The sequence below is a fragment of the Myxocyprinus asiaticus genome, chromosome 22 (assembly GCF_019703515.2).
Source record: "Myxocyprinus asiaticus isolate MX2 ecotype Aquarium Trade chromosome 22, UBuf_Myxa_2, whole genome shotgun sequence".
Classification (NCBI taxonomy): Eukaryota; Metazoa; Chordata; class Actinopteri; order Cypriniformes; family Catostomidae; genus Myxocyprinus; species Myxocyprinus asiaticus.
In genome coordinates this window covers 45,651,779-45,672,413 of record NC_059365.1, presented here as the reverse complement: position 1 = coordinate 45,672,413, position 20,635 = coordinate 45,651,779, and the positions used below count along the sequence as shown (strand labels likewise).

The 20,635-nt window shown below is 38.6% G+C and overlaps 1 protein-coding gene across 2 annotated transcripts in view; it reads left to right on the top strand.

Moving 5' to 3' along the window:
* The window catches only part of LOC127413333 (ras-related GTP-binding protein A), a 40,146-nt gene that overhangs the window by 12,432 nt on the left and 7,079 nt on the right, over positions 1-20,635 (top strand). For both annotated transcript variants that reach the window (XM_051650388.1, XM_051650390.1), the window contains exons 6-10: positions 6,168-6,263; positions 6,342-6,464; positions 8,087-8,178; positions 8,252-8,367; positions 8,942-9,067. In XM_051650388.1, coding sequence (XP_051506348.1) covers positions 6,168-6,263; positions 6,342-6,464; positions 8,087-8,178; positions 8,252-8,367; positions 8,942-9,045 — 531 coding nt within the window. In that variant the 3' untranslated portion in view covers positions 9,046-9,067. The remainder of the gene's footprint in view (positions 1-6,167; positions 6,264-6,341; positions 6,465-8,086; positions 8,179-8,251; positions 8,368-8,941; positions 9,068-20,635) is intronic.

Here is a 20,635-nt window from a genome sequence, read left to right as displayed (position 1 = left end):
TTTTTAAGTTTATGGGTGCTCTTCCATGACAGGAAAATCAGCGGTTGTGGCAGTGCAGGGCTGGCAGCTTAAGGGGGCTCCTCCATCATTTTCTGCTTGGTTCGGACATTGTCCGGGAGGGGTCGAGTCCAGGTCTGGGTCACCTATATATTTCAGACACTCAGAGATTTTGTTAGCGGGCCCTGTCCCTCCCTGGTGTGTTTTTCTGTCCCTCAGGTTTGTTTGTTAACCAATCAGAAAATGCTTTACAATCACCCTTAAACAAATCATGTTTTTATTTCTGCTCTTTCTTAGCCATTTTCTTGACTTGCCTTTTCCTTCTCTATCAGTTTTTCCTTTAACTGTTTCACCTGACTTGTGCTAAAACCTCCAATCTTTGGAAAGCCACATTCAGCTACCCGGATCTCTAATTGATTGCAGCTGTTTGGTCCGTAATTAGTTAACATGTATTTACAATTTGGAGCATCCATATCTGGACAGAGGTCTGGACCTCTATTGATGTCATTATTTTAACTCTAATTTGATTCCATATTCGCAGTTAGGCGATTCTCTAGCGGTTCTAAACCTGCCCTAGTAACCCGTCGGTTAAAATAATTTCATCAATTATTTAGAATCCCATTTCAGCATTGGTCTTTCCTTAATTAAAGATTTGAATTTCTCTCATTAAGAAACACAGCGGAATCCCTTTTATTCCATTGTTGGTCTTTCCTCAGTTGATGATTAAATTTCTCTCATTAAGAATCGCAGCAGAATTTAATCCAGCGTTGGTCTATTCTTAACTAAAGATTTCAATTTCTCCAATTGAGAATCACAGCGGAATTTTCTTACCAGATATGTCACCTTTGTCTGAGTCTGTGGGTTTTCCCCTTTTTTGTTAAGTGGATGGCGCATTGATCTGACCCCGCACTCAGGCTTCAGGTTCCCACTTCTCACCTTCTTTTGTAGGGTAGGTTCAGGTTTTTCAGGGACTCTAACCCCGACTGTGCACAGCTTTATCCTTCAGCACTGAGTCCATTGTCGAGTCAGACGACCATCCTGTTCGTGACTGCCAGCTTGTTGGTGGATATTCTGTAATAAAAGACTCAAAGACTGCAAGGTGGACTCAAAACCATACAGAGACTCTAACTCTGACTGGTAGTGAGCAATGAAACCTTCAAATTCTCTAGCTTATATGGGCCCTATGATGCAGCTGGATTCCATCATTCAACATTTCTGATAACAGACTAACGTATACAGTATAATTAGTTTCTCTCTGGGGTTAGCCGCCCCCACCCTTGTGACTGCTCTAGCTTCCTCAACAGTGTTTGAGTTATAAGAAACTGGAGGCGGGGGTGCAAGGCCACTCTTATCTCCACAGGTGCAGGGAGTGAGTTTAGTCGTGCACACAGAGAGGAACACAGAAAACGCACAGTATTTTCACTTAAGACTTAAAGTATGATTGTGATAACATTACTTAGTGTATAGTATTACAATTTCTATTACAATGCAATTAAGATGCTGGATTCAGCCTCGTCGAAATTTACCTTATTTGGCTGTAGTTTGTCCGGAGCTGTTATGGATCGTGTGGTCACGATCACTTTAGTTGAGTCATATGCCATAATTACATTTACATTGTAAACATTAATAGTCAACTCAGTGTAAATCGTACAAGTGCATGTAAACAAAATGTAGTAAGTGTAATAAATTTGTAAATAATAAACATTTAAAGGGAAAATAATACATTATGAAATAATTTTTCTTACAAGAACATTGTAAATATTAAAGAATTTAACAAATAGGTTCTTGTAGTGTCTGTGCTGGGTTTGGTAATAAAAAAAAATACATAGTAGTTTTGGTATAGTAAATTATTATTATAATTAAGTAATTTTTATGTGTGTAATTCTGTTTTCATTATTAGGTTTCAACCTTGTGAATATTTTGGTAAAATGTGTACTGTATGAAATTTCAAATGTGACCACAGTTTGTGTCATTATTAAAAATGCAATTTCATAACATATAAATTGATGTGAATGTGACATTTGTATATTTTTACAAAGCAAAAATGTGATTAAAATAATAAAAAGCTCAATATTAAATAAAATGTACTATCTCGCATACTCTATCACGTGAAGTCATTCATATAAATATTATATATGTGAAGATGCCCCCTTCCTGGTTAGCTTAACATCTTTTTCTGTTTTCAGTTGCATAATGCTTACATGTCATTAAATGTCTGGCAAGTAAAAACAGAAATGTACTAGCCAATAGTGATTCTTTCTACAACGTGTCCGTAGAAGGTTGGAAATAGAAAATTATAATGAGCTTAAAAATTATTTTTAGAAACATTAAAAATTTGCTCATTTCAGGGTTTTTGCTGAAAGCAGCCTTCTAAAATGTCATACAAATACAGTTTTCCTTATAATGGTCAAGGGATTAATAAAAAGCAGTTTTTACACACCCAGATTTCTGCTGCAGAATGCAACTTATGTAGTTTTTAAAAACTAAAGGCTGCACTGGAAAGTTAAGGAAACAAACACAGAATCAACTCTGGGACTAAATTAAGCGAAGCAACGGAGAACAAAAAATAGCTAAGACTTCCTCAGATGCCATGTTTGTTATTTACACCAGTGTCAAGGAGGAAATTACATTAAATCCCCTTTTTTGTGAAGAAAGCTGCTAGCTGACCGAGCCGCATGTATACAGGAGTAAAGAATAAAGGCCCTTTCACACGAAGCTCAAATTTTCATTGTGAAATTTCATTGCGAACAAGCTTTTGAATAGGAACAATGGATTCCTATGGCGCTATTCACACCGGGTGCAGCAAATTGAAAGTTTTTTACTGAGCAGTCCGATATTTTTTTTTTTTTTTTTTTTAAGAATATTGATAATTAATGACCAATGTAATATGAGCTTTTTGAGACAGAGTCGTTGCTTCTGTTTATGCAACCCATTTAAAATACATATTCTATTCCAACAAAAGCCAAATCCGACAAATTCAGCTGAAAAGGGGCATTTATCTGCGATGTGCTTGCCTTGCATTATGATCATTGTACTTTAAATCTAGAACATGACATGCATTTATTGAATCAACGTTAGCGAATACAGCTGTATTAATTGAAAACATGTGAAAGAATAGTGCAGGACCAATAGAGCAAACCTAATATCCTGTTCTAAATGGAATTCACCAAGTAAAAGTTACTTAACATATTAAAACAGTCAGGACACTGTTGGAAATAAATAACAGATAAGCCAAATCTACATGAGAGAAAAAAATTTGCATATTTCATGACATTCATGAGTCTATGATCGAATATAACCAAAAACAGTTAAGATGTAAAAAAACAAAAATAGCTAGGATGGAATGGGGCCTGTGAAAAATGTTCAATAAACCTAATGTATTGTTCTAAACATGACGTGCACACAGAATTAAAGATAGCAGTTAAGCAGTCAGTACATCATTGAAAATAGCCTTCTTGATCAGCAGGGTAGAAATAATTTGCATACCTAGCCTAAAATAATAATTTTCTCGGCTACTAATTTAGAGCATTCATTTTATTTATTTATTTATTTATTTTGGGGTGGGGGGGGGGGTTTCCACTTTTTCTCCCAATTTGGAATGCCCAATTCCCAATGTGCTCTAAGTCCTCGTGGTCGCATAGTGATTCGCCTCAGTCCGGGTGGCGGAGGACGAATCCGCGTCTGAGACAGTCAACCCGCGCATCTTATCACGTGGCTTGTTGAGCGCATTGCCACGGAGACATAGCGCATGTGGAGGCTTCACGCCATTCACCGCGGCAACCACGCTCAATTCACCACACGCCCCACCAAGAACAAACCACATTATAGCGACCACGAGGAGGTTACCCCATGTGACTCTACCCTCCCTAGCAACTGGGCCAATTTGGTTGCTTAGGAGACCTGGCTGGAGTCACTCAGCACGCCCTGGGATTCGAACTAGCGAACTCCAGGGGTGGTAGCCAACGTATTTTACCACTGAGCTAACCAGGCCCCCTAGAGCATTCATTTTTGATGAACAAAATTTAACTGTTAAAATGACTTACCTGAGGCGATTTGTCCTGCACTTGAAAAAGCCAGTTTGGCGGGAAAATAACTTGCAAGCGCACACAGATTTAAAGATTCAAATGTGAAAACATCCATAGTGACTTGCAAGCCAACATTTTGGAAATCTGCTTCCTGCACCATCACCATGACCGAAGTGATTTCTATAGATTCTTTACTAGTCTTCCGAGAGAGGAAATTTTTCTATGCGCCGCGAGTGAGAGATGGAAGAAACGCGCTGCGAGTTTAATTCAATTTGTGTGAACTATTGTGCTACTCAGTTGTTGTCCACTTTAGGAGATATACATATATATTAGCTGAAGTCAGAAGTTTACATATACTTAGGTTGTGATTAAAGTCATTAAAACTCTTTTTTTTTTAACCACTCATATTAGCAAACTATAGTTTTGGTAAGTCGCTTAGGACATAATAATTAATAAATAAAAGTAATTTTTCCAACAATTGTTTACAGACAGATTGTTTCACTTTAAATTGACTATATAACAATTCCAGTGGGTCATAAGTTTACAAACATTAAGTTAACTGTGCCTTTAAGCAGCTTGGAAAATTCCAAAAAATTATGCCAAGCCTTTAGACAATTAGCTTCTGATAGGCTAATTGGAGTGTACCTGTGAATGTATTTTAAGGCCAACCTTCAAACTCAGTGCCTCTTTGCTTGACATCATGGGAAAATCAAAAGAAATCAGCCAAGACCTCAGAAAAATAATTGTGGACCTCCACAAGACTGGTTCAATTTCCAAATGCCTGAAGGTACCACGTTCATCTGTACAAACAACAGTACGCAAGTATAAACACCATGGGACCACGCAGCCATCATACCGCTCAGGAAGGAGAAACATTTGTCTCCTAGAAATGAACGAAGTTTGGTGCAAAAAGTGCTAATCAATCCCAGAACTACAGCAAAGGACCTTGTGAAGATACTGGAGGAAACAGGTAGACAAGTATCTATATCCACAGTAAAACGAGTCCTATATTGACATAACCTGAAAAGCACCTGAAGCCACTGCTCCAAAAGGCCATAAAAAAGCCAGACTACAGTTTGCAAGTGCACATGGGGACAAAAATCTTACTTTTTGGAGAAATGTCCTCTGGTCTGATGAAACAAAAATTGAACTGGCCATAATGACCTTTATGTTTGGAGGAAAAAGGGTGAGGCTTGCAAGCCGAATGACACCATCCTAACCGTGAAGCATGGGGGTGGCAGTATCATGTTGTGGGGGTGCTGTGCTGCAGGAGGGACTGGTGCACTTCACAAAATAGATGGCATCATGAGGAAGGAAAATTATTTGAGATGATGCTTCAATATCCACGACATCAGTCAGGAAGTTAAAGTTCGGTCGCAAATGGGTCTTCCAAATGGATACTGATCCCAAGCATACTTCCAAAGTTGTGGCAAAATGTCTTAAAGGAATAGTTCACCCAAAAATGAAAATTTGCTGATAATTTACTCACTCTCAGGTCATCCAAGATGTATCTGAGTTTCTTTCTTCATCAAAACAGAATTTAAGACTTTTAGGATTTCATTTCAGGCCTCCTCCTCTAAACAATACAAGTGAATGTACTCCATTTTTTGATGGTCCAAAATGCATATTTGGGGTGCATCAAAATAATCCACACAACTCCAGTCGACAAATAAAGTTCTTCTGAACGCAAACGATTGATGATTTTGAGAAAAAAACAATACTTATATACTTTTTAACTACAAATGTTCGCTTCCGTACATATCTGTGATGTGTGCTCATGAGAGGGATGACGTAAGCTCGTTGGTAAGATCACGCGTCACTTGGAGGAGAATCAGGAAGTGTGTTTAAATAAAAAGTGTAGATATTAAAAGTGTAGGTGTTTAAATTTTATCAGGTGTAATTTCACATTTGTCCTGCAGGTGTCTGCATAAGTCTGTGTGCTTACGATGCTCTTAGCACTGTACGATTACTCTAGAGCACTTGTAAATCTATGAGCGTTTGCCAAGTACTACTTAAGTTACACACTGGTTTGAGTATTTCTGTAACTGATCTCCTGGGATTTTCACACACAACAGAATTTCACCATGCAAGGGTGAAATTAACTTTAATTATTATTCATTATCTTCTTTCTCTGTGTTTGTGTAGATATTTAAAGAGCGCGAGGAGGATTTGAAGAGATTGTCTCGGCCCCTTGCCTGTACCTGCTTCAGAACATCTATTTGGGATGAAACGCTGTATAAAGTAAGAACATTTCCAACAGCTCAACATTAACAAATTTTAGAAGGTGTGTTGATGTTATTTATGTGTACATGTCTGCAGGCTTGGTCCAGTATCGTGTATCAGCTCATTCCTAATGTACAGCAGCTCGAGTGTAACCTGCGCAACTTTGCTCAGATTATTGAAGCTGATGAAGTATTACTGTTTGAAAGAGCCACTTTCCTGGTTTGTACCACACAATGCTAACACACATATGTTTAAACAGCCTATAATGATTAACATTCCAAAATTTGGGGAAACAATCGTTTTATAGTACATCATGTTTGGAATTTCAATTCATAAACATTTAGCATTCCATATTGCAGCTGCTTAGATGTGAAAGCTATATGAACTAGATGCATAAAATCACATTGAAAAATAACATTTAGTAGTGTTTGCTTAGGCTAACCATAACTGACTATTACTATTGCTAATATTAGTACACCACTTCTATAATGAACAAGTTTTCAATTTCTGAGTTCAAAGTCATTTTTTTTTTACTTTTTTTTCTGAGGCATAAAGTAAAAACAGAAATGTCTAAGTGGTGTAACTGCCTGAAGACAAAAAATGAAAATAAATAGGTAAATTGTTTGCAGAAAATGTAAGTTGGGCTTGCCGTTGCAAACTTGCAGCTGCAATGTCCCATCAAGGGCCTCAATACCCTAGCCTGTGTAAAAAAGAGCCCACCCCATGTGACATTCCGATCCGGAGATGATCTAACTTATCAATGTTTAAGGAATAGTTTACCCAAAATGAAAATTCTCATCATTTACTCACCCTCATGCCATCCTAGATGTGTATGACTTTTTGTCATCTGCAGAACACAAACAAAGATTTTTAGAAGAATATCTCTGCTCTGTAGGTCCATACAATGCAAGTGAATGGGTACCAAAACTTTAAAGCTGCAAAAGCACAAAGTAATCCATAAGACTCCAGTGGTTAAATCCACGTTTTCAGGAGCGATATAAGTGTGGGTGAGAAACAGATAAATATTGAAGTCCTTTTTTACTATCAGTCTCCACTTTCACATTATTCTTTTGTTTTTGGTGATTCACATTCTTTGTGCATATCGCCACCTACTGGTCAGGGAGCAAAAAAAGGACTTAAATTTTGATCTGTTTCTCACCCACACCTATCATATCACTTCTGCAGCTATAGATTTAACCACTGGAGTCTTATGGATTACTTTTATGCTGCATTTATGTGCATTTTGGAGCTTCAAAAGTTTAGTACCCATTCACTTATCTGTTTTTTTTGGGGGGGGGGGGGGGGGGTTTACCTTGAAAAATACATTTGAAAACTTTAGAAAATGAATGATTAAGTTGTGTATACTCCAGTATTTTAATTCCTTATACTTGACTAATGCACAACTTGACATTTTCATTAAATACTTTTTTTTTTTTTTTTTGATAATGCTATGAAAGTTTTTCAAACATTTATGAAACCAACATGGACACAAAGATTAAATTTTTATGCACTTGACATGTTTTAAACTAGATTTTTTAAAATATTTTTATTTTTATCACCTTGAACAACCTCATTTGTCAATGGCCCAACTAACTAACGATGCCCTGGCAAACACCCCAGTATATGAAGTGGACTACGAGTCTTGTGTAGCCAGACCTTTGAGTAAAAAGGCAGAATGTCTGCTCCGTATTGCAGCTTATTCTGGCTAAGAACCACCCATTTAGACAACAAGAGCTGACTGCCATGTAAAGAAATTGGGCCTGGCAGATACAGCTGAAACATGAACAGCAGTTCTGGTGTGATTCTCTGAATGAACATTTTGTCTCTGCATGTATGTTCAGGTGATTTCTCATTATCAGTGTAAGGAACAGCGAGATGCTCATCGCTTTGAGAAAATCAGTAACATCATCAAGCAGTTCAAGCTCAGCTGCAGGTCAGTCACATGTCAGTTTTTACTTGTTTGAGGTGCTAAAGCAGCATGCTGATTTTTGTTTTTGATCCCACAGTAAGTTGGCTGCCTCATTCCAGAGCATGGAAGTACGCAACTCGAATTTTGCAGCTTTTATCGACGTATTCACGTCCAACACATACGTCATGGTTATCATGTCCGACCCGTCTATACGTAAGCATCAGCCTGTTTTCTGTTCATGTGTGGCATAAAATTTCATAAAAACTTCTTACCATTTTTTCATTTCTAGGCCTAACAATGGAGTACTTATAGGTGAATCTCATGAAGAAATGTCTGGGTCATATTTCAACCCAAAGTCAAAAGAATAAAATAAAAATATTTTGCATGAAGAAAATGAAGCCTATTTATAGGAACATTAGGATCTTTTGCTTTTTGACATTTATTTTCATAGCAATTAAGCACATTTCCAGCTGTTTTCCTTTTGCGTTTGTTTGTAATTCTCATTGATCTCAGTTATATTCTCTGGAAAAAATTTTAATAATGCAGCAAAGAAAATCTTAATAGTACTTAAAATAGGCTTCATTTGTAAAAAAAAAAAAAAAAAAAAAAAAATACATTTTCATAACATTTCTACCCTTGTGGTAAACTTATTTGATGTTTAAATACTTCGTGTCCTGGAATTTTTATATTCAATTGTGAAAGTAGTTTTGTGGTTTGGCCGTGAAATAATCACTGAGTAAAATATTTTATTGTAGAGTTCACTGTCCCACTATCTTACTCTCTCCAGCATCTGCTGCCACCCTCATCAACATTCGGAACGCCAGGAGACATTTTGAAAAGCTGGAGCGAGTAGACGGACCCAAACACAGTTTGCACATGCGCATGCGCTAGACATACACATGCAGCAGAGAATGTGAGTGTGTGCAATGTGCACGCCTAAATCTGTTTCACATACATGGCACCCAAGCTACTGAAATGAAAACTAACTATTTTCCACATTGTACAATAATAGTAATAATAAAGAATGAGTACCTGCTCATTTTATTGTATGAACTTTGTCCAAACTTTTACTGGTATTTTATGAATCCAAGACGTGTGCTCTATAGTACACATAGATGGATAATTGGATATTTCCTCAAATAAATTGATATTTACACTATTCTACTTCGGTTATCAGTTCTTTAAGATCGGGCTAAAGTTAGACATACAGTGCATCCGGAAAGTATTCACAGCGCTTCACTTTTTCCACATTTTGTTATGTTACAGCCTTATTCCAAAATGGATTAAATTAATTATTTTCCTCAAAATTCTACAAACAGTACCCCATAATGACAACGTGAAAGAAGTTTGTTTGAAATCTTTGCAAATTTATAAAAAAAAAAAAAATGAAAAAAAAAAAAAAAACGTACATAAGTATTCACAGCCTTTGCTCAATACTTTGTTGAAGCACCTTTGGCACCAATTACAGCCTCAAGTCTTTTTGAGTATGGTGCTACAAGCTTGGCACACCTATTTTTGGGCAGTTTCACCAATTCTTCTTTGCAGGACCTTTCAAGCTCCATCAGGTTGTATGGAGAGCGTCGGTGCACAGCCATTTTCAGATCTCTCCAGAGATGTTCAATCGGGTCCAAGTCTAGGCTCTGGCTGGGCCACTCAAGGACATTCACAGAGTTGTCCCGGAGCCACTCCTTTGTTATCTTGGCTGTGTGCTTAGGGTCGTTGTCCTGTTGGAAGATGAACCTTCACCCCAGTCTGAGGTCCAGAGCGCTCTGGAGCAGGTTTTCATCAAGGATGTCTCTGTACATTGCTGCATTGATCTTTCCCTCGATCCTGACTAGTCTCCCAGTTCCTGCCACTGAAAAACATCCCCACAGCATGATGCTGCCACCACCATGCTTCACTGTAGGGATGGTATTGGCCCGGTGATGAGCGGTGCCTGGTTTCCTCCAGACATGATGCTTGCCATTCAGACCAAAGAGTTCAGTCTTTGTTTCTCATGGTCTGAGAGTCCTTCAGGTGCCTTTTGGCAAACTCCAGGCGAGCTGTCATGTGCCTTTTACTGAGGAGTGGCTTCCGTCTGGCCACTCTACCATATAGAGTGGATTGGTGGAGTGCTGCAGAGATGGTTGTTCTTCTGGAGGTTCTCCTCTCTCCACAGAGAAATGCTGGAGCTCTGTCAGAGTGACCATCGGGTTCTTGGTCACCTCCCTGACTAAGGCCCTTCTCCCCCGATCGCTCAGTTTGGCCAGGCGGCCAGCTCTAGGAAGAGTCCTGGTTGTTTCAAACTTCTTCCATTTACGGATGGAGGCCACTGTGTTCATTGGGACCTTCAATGCTGCAGAAATTTTTCTGTACCCTTCCCCAGATCTGTGCCTCGATACAATCCTGTCTCGGAGGTCTATAGACAATTCCTTGGACTTCATGGCTTGGTTTGTGCTCTGACATGCGCTGTTAACTGTGGGACCTTATATAGACAGGTGTGTGCCTTTCTAAATCATGTCCAATCAACTGAATTTACCACAGGTGGACTCCAATCAAGTTGTAGAAACATCTCAAGGTTTCCATCAGTGGAAACAGGATGCACCTGAGCTCAATTTTGAGTGTCGTGGCAAAGGCTGTGAATACTTATGTACATGTGATTTCTTTTTTTTTTTTCTTTCTTTTTTTTTTTCTTTTTTTATTTTTAATAAATTTGCAAAGATTTCAAACAAACTTCTTTCACGTTGTCATTTTGGGGTATTGTTTGTAGAATTTTGAGGAAAATAAGGAATTTAATCCATTTTGGAATAAGGCTGTAACATAACAAAATGTGGAAAAAGTGAAGCTCTGTGAATACTTTCTGGATGCACTGTATAACAAAACAAAGATGACCTCATATAATGGAAGACACATTTTGCAAAATGTAGTTACACTAATTAAATAAAGAGCCTTGGACAAGTGTGTATTGCCAATAAAGCTGGTTAATTATAAATTCTGATGATGTTGATATTGTGTCTAAAGCCAGAAATAAGACAATAATTAAAAATCGGTTGTGCATATTGGTTTTGTAAGGTGACCCAGGGGTGCACAGCACAACCAAAATAGCAAAGCAAATTAAAAAGCTGAAAACCCAATAGAAACACAACAAAACAAAATTAAGCTGCAATACACAGAATAAAAAGAAAATTAATATTTTTTTAAATGCTGTATTTTAAGACGCGTGGCAGAAATACAGTCACCTCAAAGGGAATCCGCTCTATCGTGAATTTTGCACGATGGACTTCTGGTCTCGCAGATTTCGCGTGGAGTTAAAGTTTGGTGAACTTTGTGACGAACTTTCACCGTGTTGACCAGTAGGGAGTTGCTTGTGACCTTTGAGTGGGTGGTGCTTCGTAAGCAGCTTTACTGAATATTCACAATGGACAAGGATATCATTTTAGCGGCGAGTTCACTTCACTCTGGGAGATTATGAAGTGTTGCAATAAAAAGAGGCTGCTTGGCAATTGTTTTTTTTTTGCTGATTTCACACGCTCAGCATCAGCCCATGCCATCTTTGCCTGCAGAATTTCACAGTGCAAAGGTATGTGTGATCGCACCTTAAAGGCCAAAGCGAATGTTCTGCGTGATTTCTTGCCAACGTTTGTATTCGAAACAATAGATTCCTAACAAGCCATTCTCACCTGGTGTGAACAGTCGCGTCAAATCACGCTGCATCAAAGCGAAACGTTTTTTTTTTTTTTTTCGGGGAGTATGGTGTAGATTGTTTTTTTTTTTTTTCTTTTCTTCGCCCTGCAAAAAAAAGGCCTGACCAATAATATATAAGCTTTAGTTCTCGTGTCAGAAGCCGTTGCAGTTATGCCTTCGAATACCAAAAACAAAATAGTTATTGCTGTGCTATTTTTAATAGTCGTTAGCAGTATTAAAGTGTCTAATAATGGGTCAGACTGAAGATGGGATTTGTTGGGTGAGATCTGTGTTTTATTGCTTGCACTCTTGTAGTGTAAAAATTTCATCAGGTTTAATTAGTTACATGCAGGGTTTTTAGCAAATATAACACATGTAGATGTACATGGATTTAAGATACAATCAAATATTTATTTTAAACATTTGTTTGAACAGTCATTATGAGTCTGCATTACACAGTGATTTTTAAACAAGTATATACAGTATGCGTGGCAGTTAATCGGTGTTGTTCCAAATTATAAAGGGTTTTAACCATTAATATGTGTTCCATTCATTGTGCTGAGATTGTAGATGTGGACTTTAAAAACAGTAGAGTACAGAACTTCTTAAGAAGCCTGTGAATCATGCCCTGATCAAAACAAATGGCATAGGACCTTAGAAGAAGAATTGAAGCGATGAAGCTGGAAAAGGCTACAAAAAAATTCTAAAGACCTGGATGTTCATCAATCCACAGTACGACAAATTGTCTACAAATGGAGGAAATTCAACACTGTTGATAGATTGCCTACGAGTGAGCAACCTGCACATTTCACCCTAAGAGCACAACTTGCATTGCTTAAGTGAAAAAAACCCCCAAAGGTAACAGCAAAAGATCTGCAGAAATCTCTTGAACTTGCTAATGTCTCTGTTCATGTGTCAATTATAAGAAAAATACTGAAAAAGATTGGTTTTCATGGGAGGACACCACATAGAAAGCCACTGCTCTCCAAACAAAATATTTCTGTACGTCTCAAGTTTGCAAAAGACCACCTTGATGCTCCTCAAAGCTTCTGGAATAATGTTCTGTGGAGAGATGGAACAAAATTAAATTTTTTGGCAGAAACACTACTATATTTGGATGAAAAAAAGCACAGCACAGCACATCAACACCAAAACCTCATCCCAGCTGTGAAGCATGGTGGAGAAAGCATCATGGTGCCCATCTGGCACCAACAATCATGCCACGATCCAAATCACTGAGATCAAATTTTTTCACCATTCTGATGGTTGATGTGAACTTTAGCTGAAGCTCCTGACCTGTATCTGCATGATTTTATGCACTGCTGCCACACGATTGGCTGATTAGATAATCGCATGGATGATTGTTGGTGCCAGATGGGCTGGTTTGAGTATTTCTGTAACTGCTGATCTCCTGGGATTTTCATGCACAACAGTCTCTAGAATTTACTCCGAATGGTGCCAAAAACAAAAAAGCATCCAGTGAGTGGCAGTTCTGTGGACGGAGATGCCTTGTTGATGAGAGAGGTCAACAGAGAATGGCCAGACTGGTTCGAACTTTGACAAAGTCTACGGTAACTCGGAGAACAGCTCTGTGCAATTGTGGTGAGAAGAATAGAGATGTGGGTTGGCGCTGTTTTGGCGGCACGAGGGGGACCTACACAATATTACGCAGATGGTTTTAATGTTGTGGCTGATGCGGTGTATATGTGCTCCCTTTGCATTTAATTAAAAATATAACAATAATGACACATTTCTTAGAGTTTGCTACATTTCCTTTTTTGTGGTCTTAAAATTGTTTAAAAAATGTTTTCAATTCAACTTCATGGAAACCTGCAGAAACCCTGTTTAATATAAAATGGGACCAAAGAATCTGTATTGTGATCGGTCATTAATATGTATACTACATGCACTCAGAGGCCACTTTATTAGGTACACCTGTACATCGACTTATTCATGCGATTATCAAATCAGCCAATCATGTGGCAGCAGTGTAATGTATAAAATCATGCAGATATGGGATGGGCTACAACAGCAGAAGACCATGTTGGGTTCCACTTCTGTCAGCAAAGATCAGAAATCTGTGTCTGCAGTGGGCCTCAGCAGAAATCCAGATTTGTCAGATTAAGCGATTGTTTTTCCAGTAGTTTACTGTCCAGTTTTGGTGAGCCTGTGCCCACTGCAGCCTCAGTTTCCTGTTCTAAGCTGACAGTAGTGGTACCCGGAGGGGTTTTCTGCTGCTGTAGCCTGTAGGTGCTACTGGTTGTTTAAATCAGTTTTACAATCAGAAATAATCAATAATTAATTGTTATTAATTATGGAATAATCAAATAACAATTAAATAACTAAATAGAATTTAACTCAAACTATTCTCCAGAAATGATCAATAATTAATTGTTATTAATTATGGAATAATCAAATAACAATTAAATAACTAAATAGAATTTAACTCATTAAACTATTCTCCAGAAATGATCAATAGTTAATTGTTATTAATTATGGAATAATCAAATAATTAAATATAATTTAATTCATTAAACTCTATTCTCGGGGCACCACTCTTTGAAAAGAGAAAAATGATAGCAAGTTACTGATTGAGTCTCATAAAACAAAATCTACCCTGTAGGTTGAGTATCTTAATTGTTAATCAAAATAATCAACAAGGAGGAAAACTAGTTAAATTATTGGTATACAAATCCAACAGTAATCTAGTTACAGTTAGTTTCTAACACCAATAACATAATAGTACTTATAATATAACAAGATTTATTATAATCAAGCAGTAGTGAACACAGTCAATACTATCCGAATATAATCCAAAAATAAAATTAAGGATAACCTAAGTTAACAGTGGAGCTATATGCTAGTGTGTGTGTGTGTGTGTGTGTCCAGGTGTGGTAACAAAGGAATCAAAATGGAGGATCAGGTTCAAAATGGAGGGTTAAATCCAAAATGGAGGGTTAAATCCAAAATGGAGCTAATACCACGTGCGGGTGGAAATGAGCGGACACACAAAGGAACTGACGGAACAGGCGGGAGAATTTGGTTTGCCAGCCAGTGAACACAGCCAATACTATCTGAATATAATCCAAAAATAAAATCAAGGATATCCTAAGCTAACAGTGGAGCTATATGCTAGAGTGTGTGTGTGTGTGTGTGTGTGTGTGTGTGTGTGTGTGTGTGTGTGTGTGTGTGTGTGTCCAGGTGTGGTAACAAAGGAATCAAAATGGAGGATCAGGTTCAGAATGGAGGGTTAAGTCCAAAATGGAGCTGATCCCACGTGCGGATGGAAATGAGTGGACACACAAAGGAACTGACGAAACAGGCGGGAGAATTTGGTTCACCAGCCTGAGTCAAACACGAACCGAAGCGCCGCTCACTCAGTGAATATCAGTGAGAGAGAGAGAATGAGAGTGAGCGGGAGCGAGGAAAAATGCATGCAGTTTAGTTAAGGGTAACGCTCGTAACAGCGGGACTGAATTACTAGTTCAAATCACTCAACAAAACAAACGTAACCCCAAAAGAAACTAAAACAAATCTCCCAACTTGAAACAGCGAGCAGAGTTTAACATACAAATATATATACTCAAAACATCAGCATTTAGAATCAAAAATACGATTTAGATTCACAAGAAAAATCACAGTTTCTAAACTAAATCTGCCCAGATATCAAGCCTTACTTGGGAAATCCTGTGTGATTTCAGTAGGTTTGTCCATTGGAATTCCTGTTGCATCGAGCAGTCAGGAGAAACGGTCTGGATGGTTCCTTGTCTTACGCTCGTCAGCGAAAAGACGTGTCTCTGCTTTATTCTTCGGATCCAGCGATTGAGAAGAATGCAGAAAGTAGTCAACGTTGAATGAAAAAGAGGGAGAAGGGAAACTGGTCGCCTTTCCGTTTTTCAAAATAAATTCACTGTTGCTTTACAGTGAAACTGAACCGGTTGATACAAGTATACTATAAGACTTGAACAAAGCTAAGTTAATCTTACTCTACCGTGGCCAAATGGCGAGGTTAGAAAAACGTGGTCTCTTTGTTCTCAGTCCAAACGGAGGGAAATTTCCTTCAGTACGTGCACAGTACAGATGTCCCTTTACAGCCAGGCAGAGCTTAGCACAGAGAGGCCGAAATTCATCTGTCCGCGGGTTTTGTTGACGAGATGACGTCATCGGTCGTAGGCCGCTCGACCAATGGTGTTTAAGACTGGGTCCATGTGCGGGACTTCGCATCCAGTTGTGAATTTGTGAAGGATCCTAGGAAACTGAGTTCAATGTCTCTCCTTTTGATCATAGAACAAAGGGCCATGCGGTCTCTGCTGCCATTTTAAGTGGGCCAAGGCCCTACAAGCCCATTTGCCTCAATGTTTGATGTGCTGTACGTTCAGAAATGCTTTTCTGCATAGAACTGTTGTAACGCGTGCTTATTTGGGTTACTGTCACCTTCCTGTCAGCTAGAACCAGCCTGGCCATGCTCCTCTGACCTGTCATTAACAACCATTTTCGTCCACAGAACTGCCGCTCACTGGATGTTTTTTGGTTTTCGCACCATTCTCTATACACTCTAGAGACTGTTATGTGTGAAAATCCCAGAAGATCAGCAGATACAGAAATACTCAAACAGGCCTGTCTGGCACCAACAATCATGTCATGGTCCAAATCACTGAGATCACATTATGATGGTTGATGCGAACATTAACTGAAGCTCCTGACCCGTATCTGCGTGATTTTATACATGTATATACACATAACGATACACATGCAGCGATATGATTCAATGCAGTAGCCTCACGATACAATACAATATGATTATAAAAAAATACAAATAAAATTTCGCTTAAATTTATTCAAGGATTCAAAACAAATGTATTTTACATCTTAAGTGGCAGTCGGAAATTGGCAAAAAAAAAAAAAGGCAGAGCTCCATAATAAAGTAACTTAAACAACAGCACTGCATTTATCAGCAGATTGTTATGAGAAACTCACATTTGCGAGTTCCACTGGTTTGCAGGGCGATGTCGGTGTAAATAAAACAACATTTTTGATGTAGCACCGGAACATTTGAGGTACATGACACCGTTGTTTGGCAAATTCAACAAGCTGTATAATCTACTTGCCGTTTGCCATCTTTGTTTCTAGACTAGCTGCTCTGTTCTGCAGTAGGATACTACTGGGCTGTGAGTGCTCAGCACTGCCTCTCCGGGGAAGAGACCGTTACGCCGCTCAATGTTGCATTGCTTGGTTTTAAACACTTAAGCTGTAGCCATACTAAAACTACCAGTTATGTATTTATTTATGTATGGAACGATACAATCGCTATTTTATCAAGAGTGATGTATAGTACGAAACGATATTTCTTTTACATCCCTTGCTCAAAAGTTTGCATACCCTTGGAGAATTGGTAATACATGTACCATTTTTAAAGAAAACATGAATGAGCAGGCAAAACACATTTATTTTATTTCTTATGGGATTCATATTCAACTGTAGGTTATAACAGAATGGCACAATCATAAAACAAAACATGGCAACAATGAAAAAATGAAATGACCCCTGTTCAAAAGTCTGCATACCCTTAGTTCTTAATACTGTGTATTGCCCCCTTTAGCATCAATGACAATGTGCATCTTTTGTAATAGTTGTCTATGAGGCCCCAAATTGTTGCAGGTGGTATAGCTGCCCATTCATCTTGGCAAAATGCCTCCATGTCACGCAAAGTCTTTGGTCGTCTTGCATGAATCGCACGTTTGAGATCTCCCCAGAGTGGCTCGATGATATTAAGGTCAGGAGAATGTGATGGCCACTCCAGAACCTTCACCTTTTTCTGCTGTAACCACTGGAGGGTCAACTTGGCCTTGTGCTTAGGGTTATTGTCATGCTGGAAAGTGAAAGAGTGTCCCATGCGCAGCTTTCGTGCAGAAGAATGCAAATTGTCTGCCAGTATTTTCTGATAACATGCTGCATTCATCTTGCCATCAATTTTCACAAGATCCCCCGTGCCTTTAGAGCTCACACCTCCCCAAAACATCAGTGAGCCACCACCATGCTTCACAGTGGGGATGGTATTCTTTTCACTATAGGCCTTGTTGACCACTCTCCAAACATAGCGCTTATGGTTGTGACCATAAAGCTCTATTTTGGTCTCGTCACTCCAAAGGCATGTCAAGATGTTGTTGGGCATATTGTAACCAGGCTTTTTTGTGGCATTGGCGCAGTAAAGGCTTCTTTCTTTCTAGCAATGCGACCATGCAGCTCATTTTTCTTCAAGCTTCGTCGTATTGTGCTCTTTGAAACAACCACACTGTCTTTTTCCAGAGCAGCTTGTATTTCTCCTGAGGTTACCTGTGGGTTTCTCTTTGTATCCCAAGCAATTCTTCTGGCAGTTGTGGCTGAAATCTTTCTAGGTCTACATGACCTTGGCTTGGTATCAAGAGATCCCCAAATTTTCCATTTCTTAAGTGATTGAACAGTACTGACTGGCATTTTCAAGGCTTTGGAAATCTTGTTATATCCTTTTCCATCTTTATAAAGTTCCATTACCTTGTTATGCAGGTCTTTTGACAGTTCTTTTCTGCTCCCCATGGCTCAGTATCTAGCCTGCTCAGTGCATCCACATGAGAGATAACAAACTCATTGACTATTTATACACAGACACTAATTGAAATTTAAAAAGCCACAGGTGTGGGAAATTAACCTTTAATTGACATTTAAACCTGTGTGTGTCACCTTGTGTGTCTGTAACAAGGCCAAACATTCAAGGGTATGTAAACTTTTGATCAGGGCTATTTGGGTGATTTCTGTTATCATTATGATTTAAAAAGGAGCCAAACAACTATGTGATAATAAATGGCTTCATATAATCATGATCCTTAAATAAAAGACAGTGTTTTTGCATGATCAGTCATATTTTCAAAATCAGTGCCAAAATTTCACAATTTCTGCCAGGGTATGCAAACTTTTGAGCACAACTGTGTATGTATGCGTGTACGTGCGCGCGCGTATGTGTGTGTGTGTGTGTGTGTGTGTGTGTGTGTGTGTGTATGTATATATATATGCGCACACACACTGGTGCCCAAAAGTTTGGAATAATGTACATATTTTGCTCTTATGGGACGAAATTTGGTTTCACCAAAGTGGCATTCAACTGATCACAATGTATAGTCAGGACATTAATAACATGAAAAATTACTATTAAAATTTGAAAAAAATGTTCAGAACTTCTTAAACTACTACAAAGAGTTCTCATCATAAAATCCTCCACGTGCAGCAATGACAGCTTTGCAGATCCTTGGCATTCTAGCTGTCAGATTGTCCAGATACTCAGGTGACATTTCACCCCACGCTTCCTGTAGCACTTGCCATAGATGTGGCTGTCTTGTCGGGCACTTCTTACGCACCTTACAGTCTAGCTGATCCCACAAAAGCTCAATGGGGTTAAGATCCATAATACTCTTTTCCAATTATCTGTTGTCCAATGTCTGTGTTTCTTTGCCCACTCTAACATTTTCTTTGTTTTTCTGTTTCAAAAGTGGCTTTTTCTTTGCAATTCTTCCCATAAGGCCTGCACCCCTGAGTCTTCTCTTTACTGTTGTACGTGAAACTGGTGTTGAGCGAGTAGAATTCAATGAAGCTGTCAGCTGAGGACATGTGAGGCATCTATTTCTCAAACTAGAGACTCTGATGTACTTATCCTCTTGTTGAGTTGTATCTGGGCCTCCCACATCTGTCCTTGTTAGAGCCAGTTGTCCTTTGTCTATGAAGATTGTAATATACACCTTTGTATGAAATCTTTTTTGGCAGTTTTAAGCATTGTATAGCCTTCATTCCTCAAAACAATGATTGACTGACGAGTTTCTAGAGAAAGCTGTTTCTTTTGTGCCATTTTTGACCTAATGTTGACCTTAAGACATGCCAGTGTATTGCATACTGTGGCACACCAAAAACAAACACAAAGACAATGTTAAGCTTCATTTAATGAACCAAATTGCTTTCAACCGTGTTTGCTATAATGGCAAGTGATTTTCTTGCACCAAATTAGCAATTTAGCATGATTACTCAAGAATAAGGTGTTGGAGTGATGGCTGCTGGAAATGGGGCCTGTCTAGATTTGATCATAAATGAATTTTTTCAAATAGTGATGGTGCTGTTTTTTAGATCAGTAATGTCCTGACTATACTTTGTGATCAGTTCAATGCCACTTTGGTGAATTAAAGTACCAATTTCCTTCTGAAACAGCAAAATATGTACATTATTCCAAACTTTTGGCCACCTGAGTGTGTGTGTGTGTGTGTGTGTGTGTGTGTTAGTTGAAGTCAGTAGTTTACATACACCTTTACATTTAAACAGTTTTTCAAAATTCCTGACATTTAATTGTAGAAAACATTCCCTGTCTTGGGTCAGTTGGGATCACTATTTTAAGAATGTGAAATGTCAGAATAATAGTATAGAGAATGATTTATTTCAGCTTTTATTTCTTTCATCTCATTCCCTGTGGGTCAGAGGTTTACATACAATTTGCTAGTATTTGGTAGCATTGCCTTTAAATGGATTAGCTTGGGTCAAACGTTTTGGGTAGCCTTTCACAAGCTTCTCACAATAAGTTGCTGGAATTCTGGCCTTTTTCTCCAGACAGAACTGGTGTAACTGAGTCAGGTTTGTAGGCCTCCTTGCTCGCACACGCTTTTTCAGTTCTGCCCACAAATTTTCTATTGGATTGAGGTCAGGGCTTTGTGAAGGCCACTCCAGTACCTTGACTTTGTTGTCCTTAAGCCATTTTCCCACAACTTTGGAGTTGTGCTTGGGGTCATCGTCCATTCGGAAGACCGAG